We start from the raw sequence: 18,095 nt of genomic DNA, 5'->3' as shown, positions 1-18,095 counted from the left end.
AGTTTTGGTTTCACATGCGCATTTACATGCCCACAAAAGGGACAGTCTAAGGGAACACACATACATTGCTATTTTATAAGAGATTTATGTGAATACATTAGGAAACTTATTCATACAATTTTACACTAGTTAATTACCTAGCTCATTTGATATGAGGCTCCTTTTTTATCTGCTATAGTTGGATGGGAGGTCTGGGTGAACTGTGGGGAGTGCAGGGTGAAATATTAAGAGGGTCTCAATGAACTGGAGATGGATTGGATGAACTGGTAGAGAGATATTGGCAAACCAGCGAATTCAATTATGCATGCATTTTTAAAATATAACAACTTTTGCATATAAATCAGGGTTTTACGTGTGTAAGTTACATTTTTTTTGTGTAAAATCTACACGTGTATGTTTATAAAATAGGTAGAAATGGTACACACTTTCAATGCCTTGCTGATATTCCCATTTAACCAAACATATGCGCATATTTGGGGTGGGGCAGACGTATTTTATAATCTGCGTGCTCCAATGCGCACAGGTTATGAAATGCTTTTGTAGATCTCTCTGCAGCCTTGTAAGCATGTATAAGGGGTAGCATGGAGTTGTTTAATAGTTATCTTTCCTGTGTATGCTTTCATTTCCCTGACCCATCATTGCCTTGTTTTAGGTGGAGAAAATAGAGGGTAGATATTGAGAAGCCAGCCGACTAAGCAACAGCTGAATAACACTTGCCAGGGATAGTCAGCAGCAAGGCTAGGCTATGCTGCTGAATAATCGTGTACAAATGGGACTTAGCTGGATAAGTGTTATGTGGTTATCTAGACGTGCTCAATAGGGGCAGTCCCAATACCGCTACTTAGGACCACCCTGATCTGCCCACTGCCTGCCTACCTTTTATCTGGCTAAGTAGATAGCTAGATAACTCACTTATCCAACTATCTAGCAGCCGCTGAACTTGAGTGGATATTCAGTGGCTGCTAGATAGCCAGATAAGTACTACTTATTCCGATTATCTGCCAGTTGAATCTCTCCCAGGGTGCATGCTTTCCCCCCACTAATCTGGGGGGAGGGGGAAAGGCAATTTTTCAAAGCACATTATCATGGAGTAAATATACATATATCTGTATAAAATCATTTCTATATTGCCCCCATATTTTGTATCTGGATGCCTTTGTTTAATCACTTATCACTAGGGATAACAGGGAGGAATTATTTGGTTTATAAAGAGAAAACTGAGACTCACCCCTGCTTTGTTCCTATGACTACAATAAGAAACAAACTCAATTGCTGATTTATCTTATATTTCCTGAAATCATAAACTAAGGCACACTTATTTAACACAAGTCGTCTTTTTTTGTTTGTTCTTTTTTACCAATACCCTCCTCAACTGACTAGAATTATGTGTGTTTGTGATTTACTTCATTATATGATGAGGTTTCAGCTCAAGGGGATTTATGGCTAACAAAATTTTGCATAAGAAGGTTGTGTTATACATAACCATATGTGGAATTTTGTATCATTTCAGAATGCAGAACTTGTGACAGGATTGTTTATTGCTCAGATGCTGTTTTTGTAAAGAAAAGGGGGGAGGAAGGGAAGGAAAATGAGATCCGCTCATTTACAAAAAAAACCCATAAGACTCACCAACAGATACTCATGTGGAAAAAATGATTTTAAAAAACCCTTATTTCACAGTTTATATTTTATGAGATTAGATAGCATGATATACAATGGAATGTTCGACTTAATTTTCTCTCAAATTGTTACTCATTGCCTGCCATCAAATGGAGCATCATCACAGAGGGGTAGATTTTATAACATGCGCGCGAGACCTACATGTGTGCCCGATTTTATAACATGCGTGTGCAGGCCTTCCCACCCCTTCCCCTAACCCCTGACCTTCCCACCCCTTCCCCTAACCTTTCCCCCCAGCCCTACTCTAACCACCCCCAAAAGTTTTATCCTACCTTTTGCGCCTGCCTTTGGGCAGGCGCAAGTTGCGCATGTCGGCAGGCTGCCGGCACGCGATCCCTCGACACAGCAGCAATGGCTGCTAATTTGCAGGCCTCTGGCTCCTCCCCACCCCGCCTCAGACTGCCCCGCCCTGCCCACACCCCACCCCTTTTGTAAAGCCCCGGGACTTACATGTGTCCCGGGGCTTTATGTGCACCACCGGGCCTTTTTAAAATAGGCCCGGCGCGCGTAAGGCCGGTTACGCTTATAAATCTTCCGGATTTACGAGCATAACCTTTTGAAAATCTGGCCCAGAGTGTACAAATCACAGTGATTTTGCTTCAGATGTTGTGGGTTATATATAACAATATCTGGGCAAGAAATGTATGCCTTAAAATTCTGTCTATATAATTTTTCCCATTTTATGAAAATTGAATTTGTGGCAGGATTTTTCATTGTTCAGGTACCATTTCACAAGAGAGAAATGGCAGTGGGCCCAGGACAGCAGTGAAATGAAAAGAGACCATCTTCCCTTTCTCCCATGAGAGCATGTGCACAGTAAAAGGTAAATTTTAAAAGTCCAACACGCACATTAATTAAGTGATGCGTGAATATTTCGGGTTCACGCACGCCAAGCAAATTTTAAAAGCATCCCGGATATGCACATATGTGCCGCTGTGCACAGACCTAGGAACTTCTCGAAAAGGGGCAGTCTGTGTGAGTGGTATGTGTGGAGCATGAGCGTTATATGGGCATTTCAGCACTTTAACCAGAAATTTATGCGGAAATACTTAACATGATCCAGTACACGCCAAGGCACCCTGCCGCATAACTTTACTTTTGCCATGGATGGTGTATAAGTCCAAAAACAATTACCGAGCTATTTCAGAGGGGTTTATTTGTTTATAATATTTTATTGAACATCAGTAACATTCCAGAGCAGTAAAGGAGAAACATACAATAGAAAAAACCAAAAAAATATAGAATTAGCACATCAATGTCTCCGCTATCTCATTCGGTGACCTACAACTCTTCCTACCATATTTCATCTCCTTTATCATAGATTGAATTCTCTTCCCTCATTTGATGTGCCAATACCTTGCCTGGTTTATTGTTATGGTAAAAATATTGAGCCCTTAGATTTTTCATAATAAAGCCAATTTTCCCATGTAAAATGCTATTATACTGAGACCCAACCACTCCTCCCTCTCCAACTCCCCCTCCCACCTCTTGTACGCTTCCCATGCCCTCCATCTATCCCCTGCCCCCTCTCATCTACCGCAAGCCAATAAAAGCTAAGAAAAAACAGGAGCCCTGATTCATCCTTATTTCCTCTTGCATAAAAAGAACATCCAACCACCCTTACCTGCTTCCCTTTACCCCACCCCCTAACTATAAGATGCAGTGATAGAAAAAATTGCTTCTATAACCAGAAATCTTCATTGTATACCATCTTAGTCCCATCAATCAATCTAAGAAAAATACACCATAGGTTATTTTTCCCTATATTCATTACCTTGCACTTGTCCACATTAAATATCATCTGCCATTTGGTTGTCAAATCTTCCATTCTCACAAGGTCCTCCTGCAATTTATTACAATCCGCTTGTGATTTAACTACACTCAATAATTTTCCATCATCTACAAATTTGATTACCTCACTCATCGTATTCCTTTCCAGATCATTTACACATTTATTTATTTATTTATTTATTTATTTATTTATGGGTTTTATATACCATCGTTCGAAAGTACCATCACAACATTTTACATAATAAAAAACAAAGTCCAAATATTAAAATAAAGGCATAGAAAAATTAAAGATTACAATGTGGCTCAAAGAGGAACACTGAAAGAAATATAACATACAAATATTGAAATATAGAATAAATAAATAAAATAAAAAATACAATTCATAAGGTAAAAAATGATGGAAGGAACATATATCAGATGCCTTATAAGAACCACATTTTTCCTGTTGCTTATTCCATATCCTCATAAGCCTTCATGAATAGCCAAGCCTTTAAGCCTTTTCGAAATAGTTTTAAATCGGACTATGTGCGTGATGATAGTGGTAGTTAGAAGGTTCCAAATTTTGGGCCTGCAAGAGATATGGCTCTTGCTCTGACCTCACTGAGATGAGCTGATTAAACTGAAGGTATAGATAAAAGACCTTTGCCTGTGGATCTAAGGTTTATTTGTGGAACAAGTAATCATATAGCAGTATTTAGCCAGTCTGTCTGTTCACCATAAATAATTTTATGTAGTAGACATAAAATTTTGCAAACAATTCATTGTTTGATAGGGAGCCAGTGGAGGGAGATTAAAAGATGTGTTTTATGATCAAATTTCTTTTTCCCTGTCAGGATTCTTGTGGCTGTATTTTGTAGGATTTGTAAGGGACGTAGGGTTGAGGCTGGAAGACTAAATAGGATGGACCTACAATAGTCTGTCTTTGCAAATATCAGTAGCTGTAATACAGTTCTGAAGTTATTTTGGGTTAGAAGTGGTTTTAGACATCTAAGGGTTAAAAGTTTATTATATCCATCTCTGACTTTAGTGGAAATATGTTTTTTGAAGTTGATTTCACTATCTAAGATTATGCCAAGGTCTCGAGTGTGGGTAACCAGTTCAATTTCAGTTTGTTGATCATCTACTTTAAAAGTTGGGAGTTTGACGTGGGGATAATTTTCTGTCTAATAGTAAGATCTCGGTTTTATTGACATTGAGTATCAATTTCATGTGAGTAAAAGTGTTTTAATAATGGATAGGTACATAGAAGTCATTTTAAATGCCTTGTATCCTGAATTAGGACCAGAAACTGAATGTCACCTGCATAGATGTAGTGAGTGAGACCTAGGCTGGCTAATAGGTGACAGATTGGTAACATGTATATATTGAATAAAGTGGCTGTGGAATGTTTTTATCTTAATTCCCTACTGCCCATTTGAAAATTATTACTGGTTCAGATGAGGTCACTAACTTTGGATGGATTAGTGTAATTTTTCAACTTGCTGGTGGGGAAGATACAGCCATTTTACAGGACAGGTAAGTATAGGGGGATCCTATAGGGTTACTAGATTGGGTGGGGGCATAGTAGAGGGTGGATTTGTGAGTTGAAGAATGGAGTAGGTGAGTTTTGTTTTTATTATTGCCCAAGAAAGAATTATGTAGAGAGATATGCGCCTGTTTTCTCTTTGCATATTTTGTTTCCACTACACAACTTGTGTAGTTTTGTTTATTCAAAACTACATGCATTGTTCAATCCTTTACATTCTTCCTGCCCTTGTTACCACCTCTGCAGTCCGTGGCTAAAAGTATGCAGTGTTGGGTAGATTTTAAAAGGGCATGGGCCGGATTTTAAAAGCCCTGTGCGCTTAAATCCGGCCGGATTTACGCGCGCAGGGCACTCGCGCGTCAGTGCGCCTATTTTGCATAGGCCGCCAGCGTGCGCACAGCCCCGGGATGCGCGTAAGTCCGGGGATTCATAAAAGGGGCGGGGAGTGGGCGTGTCCGGGGTCGTGTCCGGGGTCAGGGGCGGGGAGGGGTGGGACCGGGGGCGTGGCACCGGCCCGGGGGGGTGGTCGAGGCCTGCGGACCAGCCCCCGGGTCGGGGGATGGCGCGCCAGCAGCCCGCTGGCACGCGCAGATTTACGCCTGCTTTCAGCAGGCGTAAATCTGCCAACAAAGGTAGGGGGGTTTAGATAGGGCAGGGGGGTGGGTTAGGTAGGGGAAGGGAGGAGAAGGTGCGGGGGGTGGAAAGAAAGTTCCCTCCGAGGCCGCTCCGATTTCAGAGCAGCCTCGGAGGGAACAGGCAGCGCACAAGTTGCACAAATGTGCACCCCCTTGCGCGCGCCGACCCCAGATTTTATAAGATACGCAAGGCTACGTAAAATTGACATCATTAAAGAATTTTAGAGCTTATAAGCGATGAAAAGGAGTTGATTTGCACAATGCAGTGTACAAATCAACTCCTGTTGTTAGATTTTTCATCACTTATAATGTCTAACTGAACAGCCCACAAATTGCTAGGAACAATGTGATGGCCCAGAGATCCTTTTTCTAAGCAACCAAGCCTTATCACCAGGAGTGGGGGATTGTAGGTCTTAGACTAAGATGCCATGAAAACTACCCTAGCTTGCTTACCCTTTAACTAGAACCATCCAGTGGCTCAAAGGCAAAACACCTCCATTTTGTATCAATACTTTGTGTAAGGCCAACAAGATAATTTTTCCATTACAAATTAATATATGGTTGTACAGTACAACTCATGAATTTTGAGAAATTGGAGTATTTGTGGTACTAAATGATTTATGCTTTATATGGAGATATCTCATAATGTTGCATCTTAAAAAAAAATTGTTCTCAATTTCTCTAAACTTGAACTGGGAATGAATGAAACAAAAAAAACATTCTTGCAGTTTGTTTCCCAGTATCCTTATCTCTTCCTTAGTGCAGGAGACCCTCTATATACTGTCTTCAATAGGCATCTTGGGGTTGATGAAATAAAACTCATGTTAAAACCTTTTTAGCATAAGCTCACAAAAATGTATTATCCATGCAAAAACTAATTAAACTATGCAAAACATTTTGGATCAGCATTTTCAACTGTGGTAATGGTGTGCACTATAACCCTCAAAGAACTGCTGGGGTTTTTTCACTAGTATCACCTAATAGTGGTGATTCACCCCTAGTGGCATTATTCTATGCATAGTTGTGCTTCAGGCAGAAGGGCTTTGCCTTCTTTCCTGCTTATGAAGATGAGAGACCTTCATGAAGAGTAAGTTCTAGAGAGATGCCAAAGGTTTGGGATGGAGGATAAGGGAGGTGTCAGATGCCTGGGAAAAATGAGATTTTCCTCAGGAGTGGGCTATATATGCAAGGGGAGTTCCTCATCTTCAGGGGAACTGTATTCACTAGAGAATATTTTACTTATCTTCTGAGATTGTTCTTGGTGGGGGCTTCCTACTTTCTGGGGAGGAGGGGTTGCTTCTTGCTGGGAACAGGTTTTGATCAGTGTTAGGGGAGTGTGTATACATGTTGAAGTTCTTCCTATGAGAGGAAGGAAGGGATTCCCAGAAGGGGGCTGGATGTAACTTAGGGAGAGAAGAAAGGAAGAAAAGGGATGCCCCAATGCAAGATAGGCTCGGCGTGTGCAGGGGTAGCTTGGGGCAGGTTTTCGGGGGTTACGCCCCTTAATGTTATACATAATCAAAAGTTATGTCAAGTTACTCATGAATTTTACATTTAATACAACGATTAGAAGTTGCATGTCCATGTTAACCATTCTATCATATGTGTAGTAACTTCTATGTCAAATTTTATATTGCATTTCCTGAAGTTTAGAGATAACTGTAATGTGGAAAAACTTCTTTAAAAAATCCTCAAAAGTATCACTTGTTACATTAGCATCAAACTCAGCAGATATTTTATCTATAAGCTTTATCAATTCACCAATATCAGCTGCTTTTTTCCCCACAGGTTGAGCCCTTGGGTTCTGGTGGCTGGCATGACTTAGATGGGTCCTTAGGGAAAAATAGAGAATGAGAAGCGAAGGCCAGGTGAAGGTCAGGGCAGGTAGCAGACAGCGGATACCAGAAGACAAGCCAGAGGTTGGGACAGGCAACATATAAGGTCAGGTGAGATCCAAGGCAGAAGGTCAGATCCAGGCAGCACTCACAAAGTGGTTAAAGTCTAAGCAAATGTTAGAATCCAGAGAAGCAATCAAGGGACGACAAGATAAAGGCTGCATCTGGGTGAGTGTAGTGGCTTATAGTACCATCCCACAAGCCACCAAATGGAATCGTACCCCCCTTCCAAGGACCCCGCTCCAATTTTCGAGCTTGGAACTCCCATATTAACTGGGGGCTGGGGTAGGAGGCTGGTTCCCAGGAATTTTCTTCAGGCCCATAGTTTTTTCAGGTGATGAGGTACCAGAGTTTATTTCTGACTCTTCTAGAGTCTAGTATTTCTTCAACTTCATATTGGGTATCATCCTTGATGATAACATCAGAGGTCTTGAGAGGTGATTTAGATTGCCCTGACTGGACTGTTGGATTCAATAGAGACATGTGGAAAACATCATGTATGCAGAATGTGGAAAGCAGTTTTAATTTGAGGGCCACACTCCCTTCCTGATGGACAATGAGGAATGGTTCCTCAAACCTTAGGGCAAATTTGTTGCGGCGCCTGGCCGTGGTAGGACTTGGCCGGTCCCCCTACCTCTCTCGCCGCCCGTCATTGCCGCAGCCCGAGGCGAGCAGTTCAACCCGCGGCAGGCCGACCATGGCCCTCCACGCAGCCGCCAATGCCGTCTTCCTCCAACTTGCAGGGCTCCTCCTAGGCATGCGTGGGAGGGTCCGCCCTTTAAAGAGGCCGCGGCGGGAAACCTCGGCCCGGCCCCGGGAGATGACGTCATGCTGCCAGAGTATTTAAACCTGACAGCAGTCTCCAACTCCTTGCCTTTGCAACAGGTCATCTCCTCGGAGTGCTAGTTGCTGTCCTGATGTCTTGATCCTATTCCAGCTTGATCCTGTTCCTGCCTGATCCTGTTCCTGATTCCACTCCTGCTTCTTCAGTCCTCGTGGTCCTGATTCCTGTCTCAGCGTTCCAGTTCCTGCCTTCATTCCAGTCTCCGGTTTGCTCCTTGTCTTCAGTTCCTGTGACCCCGTCCTCGACTTGATCTCCTGGTTTGACCTCGGCTTGTCATCTCGTCTCTGCTGGATTGCCCCTGAATGATCGATATCATCTAAAGTACTCCCACTGAAAAGCCACGTGCCTGTGTCTTTTAGGGGTGTGCATTCATTTTCGCCGTATTGGCGATCCGCAACATATATTGCACTATTCGTATTATTCGTGGGGAAGCGAAACGTATCGCGATTCCCCACGAATAACGAATCTTCGCCGAATTATACGACCACCTAAATAAAAATTTAAACGAACCCCCCCAAGACTTACCAAAACTCCCTAGTGGTGCAGCGCAGGGTCCGGGAGCCATCCCCTGCACTCACACCCTTGGAGCCGGTTTCATCATGGCGCCGATAGCCTTTGTCACAGGGACTACTGGTGCCATTGGTCAGCCCCTGTTACATGGCCATCGGCACCATTTTGTGCTCCTACCATGTGACAGGGGCTGACCAATGGCACCGGTAGCCCCTGTGACATAATATGGGCAAAGGCTATCGGCACCATTTTGAGTACTGGCATCGGACAGCCAGAGTGCAGGAGGTTGCTCCGGGACCCCCGTTGGACCCCCAGGGACTTTTGGCCAGCTTGGGGGGGCCTCCTGACCCCCACAAGACTTGCCAAAAGTCCAGCGGGGGTCCGGGAGTGACCTCCTACACGCCGTCCATCCGATGCCAGTACTCAAAATGGCGCCGATCGCCTTTGCCCTTGCTATGTCACAGGTACCTACGGTCGGCCCCTGTGACATAGTGAGGGCAAAGGCGATCGGTGCCATTTTAAATATCATCTACTGATGCCTCCAAGAAGGATGTTAAATTAGGGCTTTGATCTGACAGCACATCTATTCGCCCTTCAGGGGCAACTACGGCTCTTTTTTGTTTTGTTAATTAATATATTTTAGAAATTAGCAATTCTTTAGAAATACCTAATAATTCCTTTGTCTGGGGGATTTAGCATTAATAACAGGATCAATAACAGTGTTAAAGACTCCTTCCAGGATTAAAACCTGATCAGACTACTGACCGATAATAGTGGCCAATTGAGAAAAAAAGTGAGGATAAATATTACCCAAATATTACCTAAGAAATATAATATATAGATCCAATGGTAAAAACAAATCATCCATTAGGGTCAGTAATGACTTTATCACTTTGAAAAGGAACATTCTTATGCATTAAATTTAATACATCCCTTTGTCAAGTGGTGAAAGTAAGACACAGTGACTCACACAATCACTTTTACATTTTCTATGCTTCTTTGAATATAGTTGGAACCCATGTAAAAATAGAATATGAGCAGCAGAGTATTTTTAAAAAATCCAAGAGCTTTTTTCTTTTGATTGGGGAATGTACACCATCTACATTCAGATAACTTATCCTAAGGATATCTATCAAAAGTGATAAATAAGGAACCCACAAAAACATATAGGGGTAGATTTTAATAGAAGCGTGCGGGTGTACATGTGCGCGCACTACCCAGCGTGCACACATGTACACCTGATTTTATAACTTGTGCACACAGGCGCGTGCAAGTTATAAAATCGGGGGTCGGCACACTGCCTTCCCCCATTCCCTACTCCCCACCCCACCTTCCCTTCCCTTCCCCTAACTCCTCCACCCCCAGCCCTAAGCTAAACCCCCCAAAAAATTGTCTTACCCTGTTGCGCGCACCAGTCGAGTGCCGGCGCGCAATCCCCCAGCAAATCAACAAATGGCTGCTGTGCCGGGAGCCTCTGACTCCATCTCGCCCCGCCCCTAGGCTTCCCCTCCCCTTGACCACCCCTTTTTGAAAGCCCCAGGACTTAGACGCATCCCAGGGCTTTATACGTGTCGCCGGGCCTTTTTAAAATAGGCCCTGCGCGCTTTGAAAATCCAGCCCATAGTGTTTTGCCAAGCACAAAAGAGTCTACATAATATTTGGAGAGTGCTCACCAGACTAAGTACGACCCAATTCCAAAACTTTAGGGACTGGCAAAAATACCAACAAGGATACCAGCATGAAATCCAGGTTGTTAGAAAACCCAGACCAATACATTCTCTGCCAATATAATCTTCCTTTCACATTCCCCTCATCCAACAAACTAATAGAGAGAGACAAACTCAACACACTAGACACAAACAGCAAACATATAACACTCCGAGGGTCTGTATCATCATCTCTGTGTTATGGTTCCAGTCCAGGCGGAGTGTAGGGAATACCACCCTTGGAGTTGCACAGGATGGCAGGACAAAGCTAGGGCCTGTCTTCTGATTAACTAGCCCCCTCCCTCTCAGGTTGAGTCTTGGGTTCTAGGGGCCAGCAGATTTCTGTGGCGGCAGTGCAACATGGTGATTCTGGTACTAGGCTCGGATAGGCCGGTAAGGCTGAAGCAAGGCTCAGGTAGGGCTGGAAATACTGGAGCAAGTTTGGACAGGCTGGAAAGGCTAGAGCAAAGCTAGACAGAAACAGAGTGCAGGAGAGGCTGGAACTGAGGTTTGGATAGGAACAGCATGAAGGTAAGGCTAGAACTAAGACTTGGACAGGAACAGTATGCATGTACGGCTGGAACTGAGTCTTGGACCGGAACAGCGTACAGATGAGGCTGGAACTGAGGCTTGGACAGGAACAGCATACAGGTGGGCTGGAACTAAACTTGGAAAGGAACAGCGTGCAGATAAGGCTGGAACTAAGGTTTGGGCAGGGACAGACTAAGACAGGATAGGACAGGACAGGACAAAGTGAAACAAGGACAATACAGAACATGGAACATAAAGGCTTGAAGGCAGCGTTAGGCAGGGAAGGCCCTGAGGGACAAGACAGTTGAAAAGGCCTAGATAGACCATAGAGCAAGACAAGGCCTAGATAGGCCAGATGACAGGGGAAAGCTTAGATAGGCTGCAAGACAAGGCAAGGAACAGGAAGGCTCTTAAGCTACAAGTCAAGGCTAGGAGCGAGAAGGCCAGATGGTCACAAGGCAAGAAAAGGAGTGAGAAGGCTGGATAACCACAAGGCAGGACAAGGATAGACCTGGGTAGGCCTCAAGGCAATGGTGGATAGGGCAAAGAGCCAAGGGAGACTCAATGTGGAAGCATTTTGGGTTTGGTAAGCCAGGGTTATGTAGGGCTGGAGTCTGGATGTGGTGCAGGCAAAGAGGAGGAGCTTTGCAATGCAGGCTTACTGAGGGCTTCTGGAGGCTAGAAGGCTGCACCACAGACTGAGCTTGATGAGTCATGAGGAGCTGATGGGGACAGCATGATATGAAGCTTTGAGAAGACCTCTGCTGCAGGGAGGTGTCATGGTCAGGGTTCGATGAGGCTGTGTAATAGGTAAAATTGTAACACTCCATTTCTTCTTCTAGAACGTACATCCTGGGCTGGTAACTTTTAAACTGACACGCAGGTGCACATGTGTGCGTGTTCATCGGCTTGCGCCCAGGAACATGGCTATTTTATAGCATACGTTCTCATTTGTGCACATGTTATAAAATAGCCTGGCCGCATGCACGTCTGCTCAGTTTTACTTCTACCGCATAAGTGGGGGAATTTTAAAAGACACATGTGCCACATCATTGCCAGTTTTCCCAGTGCATTCCCAGTTTGTCCAGTTAAGGGATAAGACTTCCAAACCCCTCTAGTTTCTTCCCACTGTTATCCCTGACTTAAAACCCCGCTGATCTGTGTAGACATTTTTGTTTTATAAGTTACACGTCATCGATAGCAGAAGTAAAGTTAAGTGGCAGGGGACCCCGGCACGCGCTAGTGCGCACAAGTATTTATGTGCTAATTTCAAGGTTAAATCCAGGAACGCCCATGCTCTGCCCAGACCACGTGCTCGCCCCACCCATTTTTGGAAACTTTTTGTTTGTCTGCACAGCGAGAGATGCGCGTGTATCGAGTCGGCTTTTAAAATACACTCGGCACATGCTGGCCCAATATATTTTCGCATCCCCTAATTTTGTCACATATTAGGCTTTTAAAATTCACCTTTGTAAGGGGCCTATATAATTGCATCCTCACAAAGTTCACCTTTTATGTACTGTAGAATAAAGCAAGAAATATAGAGTACAAATATCATAACATATCAGATATAATGTTAGCTAACTGTTCTCAAAGACTAGCTTAGAAAAAGGGACTAATAGTCAACCTATAGTTATGAATGAACACAGAGAAAAAATTGGCTTGTGACTTAATAATCACAAAAAAATATTGAATCACTGATTGTTGAGATATTTCAAAAAAGCGTTAACAATGGTCAACATTGCAATCATTCTTTCCAGCTAACTTTTCAAAAACATGAACAAACGCACGGTGTATTACACTAAGGGATCATTTTTTAAAAAATACCCGCGCATGTCCATGTGTGCGCCACCCGGCACGCACGCAAGGGGGGGGGGGGGTTAGAAATTAGCTAATTTGCACGGTGATGAGATCGGGGATCCCCCAGTTCCCTTCCAGTCCGCTCACACGTGGCACAGATACTTGTGCATATGGGGGTACATTTTCAAAAACAGCGCGCGCGCGTACTTTTGTTTGCGCACCACGCGCGAACAAAAGTACGCTGGATTTTATAAGATACACACGTAGCTGCGTGTATCTTATAAAATCCGGGGTCGGCGCGCACAAGGGGGTGCACATTTGTGCAACCTGTGCGCGCCGAGCCCGGTGTGTGCTGCCTGTTTTCTCCGAAGCCGCTCCAAAATCGGAGCGGCCTCGGAGGGAACTTTCCTTCTACCTCCCCTCACCTTCCCCTCCCTTCCCCTACCTAACCCACCCCCCCCCCCAGCCCTATCTAAACCCCCCCTACCATTGTTGGCAGATTTACGCCTGCTGGAGGCAGGCGTAAATCTGCGCGCGCCAGTGGACTGCTGGCGCGCCATCACCCGACCCGGGGGCTGGTCCGGAGGCCTCGACCTTGCCCCCGGGCCGGCGCCACGCCCCAACACGCCTCCCGCCCTGCCCCAAAATTTGCACTACCCACCCGACACGCCCCCTTTGCAAAGCCCCGGGACTTTGCAAAGGGGGCGTGCGTCCCGGGGCTTGCACGCGCCGCCGAGCCTATGCAAAATAGGCTCGGCGCGCGCAGGGGCCTTTTAAGAGGGTTACGCGCATAACTTATGCGCGTAACCCTTTTGAAATCTGGCCCTAGGGCTTTTAGCACTAGCAACTCATTTCAAATTGACCCCATAATATACCAGACTTAGTTCAGCTGTTCAGAGCAAAGAAAAGAAAAATGAAAAATATAGTCATCTCATAAATCCATAGAAATAGGCGTTTGAGTATAACTTGATAAGTCTGTAAACTATTTACTGTTCCAGAGGTATATGGCTGCTGGGCCAATTAGACTACTTTTTTCTTAAAAACATGAGCTTTCATACTTGTTTCCTCATTATTGCAAAAACAGCAAAACTATGTCCAAGGCAGCTATTGCATTTCATTACAAAATCACCTCAAAATGAAACATGGAAGAATTCAGGTCAATACAATATAAAAAAAAATACCACTGAAAGTAGAAATAGAGATGCCATCTCTTATACAAAAATTCAGGTATTTCAGGTCTGCAAGCCCAACTACTCAGACAACAACAGTGGAAGGCATTTCTAGCACATCCAGGCCGAAGAAAAATTGAAAACACTGTAAAATTATCCACACCGCATTGGCCTGTTATTAATACAGAGTGAAACAGAGGAATATAAAATAAAAACATCATCTGGTAAATCTAGCAGTGCAGGCTTCTCAATGTAGGCAGATAACCCATTGTGTTAACACTTAACCATAACACCCTACAGCTGAGCCTATCCTATAGAGTCTTTCTGTCTTTCGGGCTTGATCTTTCATTTTGAGAGCAATAGTTTTATTATTAGCAAAGACTTTATTCCTAGCAAGAAATCACAGTGAAAACATCAAACTCCGATGGTGTAACTCAGCACTTATCAGAAAAGAATTCCAGCAAGCTTGAGAGACTTTCTGAGGGATATCATTGAACAAAAGAAGCATTTGCCCCTTGTATTCCAAAGAGATTGACATCTTATAAGTTTGCAATATTTTATTTTTATCAGGAAAGTCAATCATTTTAACTGAAATGGGTCTTTGCCAGGGCTCAGTTTCAAGGGGCACAACTGCCAGAGGTTCAGTAACCAAAGACAAGCCCAATGTTTTAGGAAGTCATATTTGGACAAGCTGAATAAGTTCAGAATCTTTAATGTGCTTCAGGAGACCATTAATTCTCAAATGATTTCTCCTTGCTCTATTTCACTGATCCTAGATGCGATCCATTATTACTGTGTTTTCTTTCTTAATTTCAGTTTATTGCATCAAGTACTGATCTGTTGTAATCTTTTGCCTCATGACATAGTTTTAAAGGTCAGAAAGCGAATGCTTTTCTACCCCATCTCTGATCTCATCCATTGAGAATTGCAATTTAGATAATCTGCCTTCCAAAGTTGCCAAGACATTACCGTTTTCACATTTCAGAGTGTCCTGGTTTGAGTTACTATAACACAGAGAGGGAATCATATCTGTAAAAATATCAAGATAGGCAGCGATTGTGTCCTTTATTCAGATTTTTCATTGGCATATTTTTATCACTAGTACAAGATGACCAGAGAGAAATAAAATAAGCAACTTGTTTCATCTTTTAACCAATAAGGTAAAAGAGAAAATCATAGCTGAGTGAAATGTTTGCTGGGTTTTTCATGGAGTATACTCATCAAGTTCACATCAAGACAAGAATGAGAGAGATTGTCACACCATGTGATTCAGCATTCTGCAAACTAAGCAATAATTTATCTATTCTTTTCCAGATTTTCTAGCATTATTGGAACCTGAACTTACTCTAGTCTCTGCAGACTGTGAAACATCTTTTGGGAGAATATACTTGTTCTGAGAAGCTCACCTACATAGGACAACTTGGGAAAATTCTTACATGTCCACTAAAAAGTTATCACAACTTCCAAAGAATCCAGAAAGTCTAGGAAATATAATTCATTTTCAAGATCCTTTTAGGCAAGCTGGAAAATTCTTCCATAAGAAGAAAAGTGGAAAGGGCTAGACACCTGGGAGCTCACAGATTGTGATATGAGTAGCAAGGTGATTGCTAAATTTTAAGACAAATGTGACAGCTAATGCTAGGGAAAGGGAAAACAAAGTTGAAGTGATTTGGAGAGTGAAGGGAGCTATGGTGATATCAGAAGGAAGAGGGGATGTTAAATACTTGGGGTTTGCAGATGAAAAGATCAAGGGAACTAGATCAAGGGAACTAGATCATTGAGGTGGGGAATAAGGGATCCAGAGTAGTACAAAGGGAGTGGTGGTGGGAGGGGAAAAGTTCAGATTTTATCTTTGTGTCTTAAATTGTCTTTTTATACTATATGGTTAGCTGGAATGACACTCCACAGGTCATTCTCTCTTTACTCACTTATCTTAGTAGTCAATTGACTGAGCTATGATCATAAAATTATTCCTGTCCCACTTTTCCTATCCTGCCTTACTTTTTGTTCTATATCTTTCATCCTATGCCCATCTTCTTGTATATTTACCCACCTATTGTAAACACTTCATGCATCTGATGACATGGAGCCTGGTCCTCGAAAACTCATGCCTCAATAAATTGGTGCTTTATTCCTGTATCATTTTTGATACACCAGAATAGCATGGCTACTCCTCTGAAGAATGTGGTATTTGGTGCCTAGTTTTCATTGTCAATATTTAATTCTTTAGGAGGGCAAATTTCAAAGGCATATGCTGGGTAAATTGCCCTCCTGAAATGTGGCTCATAGTATGCATAGTTCCATAGTATTGGTACTGTTAGCCTTGGAAAATAAAGCATTCCTAAGGACATGTTTAGAGAAACAGCATGCATAGCAATTATTTTCAACTGTGAGTCTGCTATTTGTTCCCCTCTGCAGCAAGAGGATATAACTGAAACAGATGAATGAGACAACAGTGCAGGAATTTCTTCTCCTGGGCCTCACGGAACGCATGGAGCTGAGAGGTCTCCTCATTGTAGTGTTTCTCACTATGTACCTGATGAACCTCCTGGCAAATGGAACCATGATCTTAGCTATTGGTGGGAGCTCCCAGCTTCATACTCCCATGTATTTCTTCCTCTGTAACTTGTCATTTGTGGACATGTGTTTCACCTCAGTCACTGTCCCCAAAATGTTAAGCAACCTCATCTCTAACAAGAAAACCATCTCTTTTTCTGAGTGTATCACCCAGCTCTATTTCTTTGTTGTTTTTGCTGGTGCAGAATGTGTACTCATGTCAATCATGGCATATGACCGTTATGTTGCTATCTGTAATCCACTGCATTATGTCATAATAATGAGCAAGAAGGTATGTGTAAGCATGTCAGCTGGTTCTATGATTATCACCTTTCTGAATTCCTTGTTACACACTCTGTTGGTATATCGGCTTTCCTTCTGCAACTCCAACAAGATCCAACACTTTTTTTGTGACTTTACACCACTGTTACAGCTCTCTTGCACGGACACCTCCATCAATGAGCTGGTGCTGTTCACAGAGGCCTCACTAATAGCAATGCTACCTTTTGTGATTATCTTGATCTCCTATATCCGTATCATTACTGCAATTCTGAAGATTCAGTCAACTGGTGGACGACTCAAGACCTTCTCCACCTGCTCCTCCCACCTCACTGTGGTGATCCTCTTCTATGGGACTCTTATGTTCATGTACTTCAGGCCTTCCTCCAGCTATTCCTTGGAAAAGGACAAAATTGCTAGTGTGATATACAATGTACTTTCTCCCATGCTCAACCCATTCATTTATAGTCTGAGGAATAGGGATGTGAAGGCTGCACTGAAGAGAGCCCTGCACAGAAAAGTATCTTCTTCCAAAGGGTAAACAATACCAAGGAAGGAATACCCAAATTCACAAAATTAAAAGAGACATTTTCCATCCTATCTGAGTCTTACCTCTAAATAATAGATGGAGGAGATTTAGATTACATATTGGCTCTGACTTGCATATCATATTGGAAGGGTCCCAAGTGCCATCATGTCTCTTCTCCACACGTCAGAGTGTGAAATGTCTTCAACTCTTCCAAGCAAAGGCTACACAGTGCCCTGACTCCAAGCCATAAAGTTCCCTGAAATCACATTTGTTCTGAAGAAGTGTCAATGTTGTTTACTCATAAAATCCAGAAATGTGCTGAACAAAAAGCAGCATTAGAGGAATATTATATGTCCCATGTAAAACCACAAAACTGTGAAATTTAACCATAATTCTACTCAGCTTCTGCCCTTTATTACATTATGAATAAGACCACACACAAAAGTTACGTTCATGATGTATTTGAATGTGATTTTAGACATATCTTTCTCACATTAGTAATCCTCTCAATTTTGTTTATAAAGCAATACTGGAATTATATTAATTTTTCATGAATATTTTAATGATTTCTGGAGGGGAGTGGATGAACTATGGTGTGTGTGTTAGCTAATTCTATTTAGTTCATTAAAAACATAACAGTATATG

At 42.9% G+C, this 18,095-nt stretch overlaps 1 protein-coding gene across 1 annotated transcript; it reads left to right on the top strand.

The window, feature by feature from the left end:
• Positions 1-16,517: 16,517 nt before the first annotated feature.
• On the top strand, positions 16,518-17,462 carry LOC115098811 (olfactory receptor 1361-like; the record flags this gene model as incomplete). Its single annotated transcript, XM_029615784.1, has 1 exon — positions 16,518-17,462. A coding segment is annotated over one exon (945 nt), but the record flags the coding sequence as incomplete, so codon positions are not given.
• Between the last annotated feature and the right edge of the window lie 633 nt (positions 17,463-18,095).

The sequence above is a fragment of the Rhinatrema bivittatum genome, chromosome 1 (genome assembly GCF_901001135.1).
Source record: "Rhinatrema bivittatum chromosome 1, aRhiBiv1.1, whole genome shotgun sequence".
NCBI lineage: Eukaryota > Metazoa > Chordata > Amphibia > Gymnophiona > Rhinatrematidae > Rhinatrema > Rhinatrema bivittatum.
Note: the sequence above shows the minus strand (reverse complement) of the source record. Positions and strands in the feature narration are given on the sequence as shown.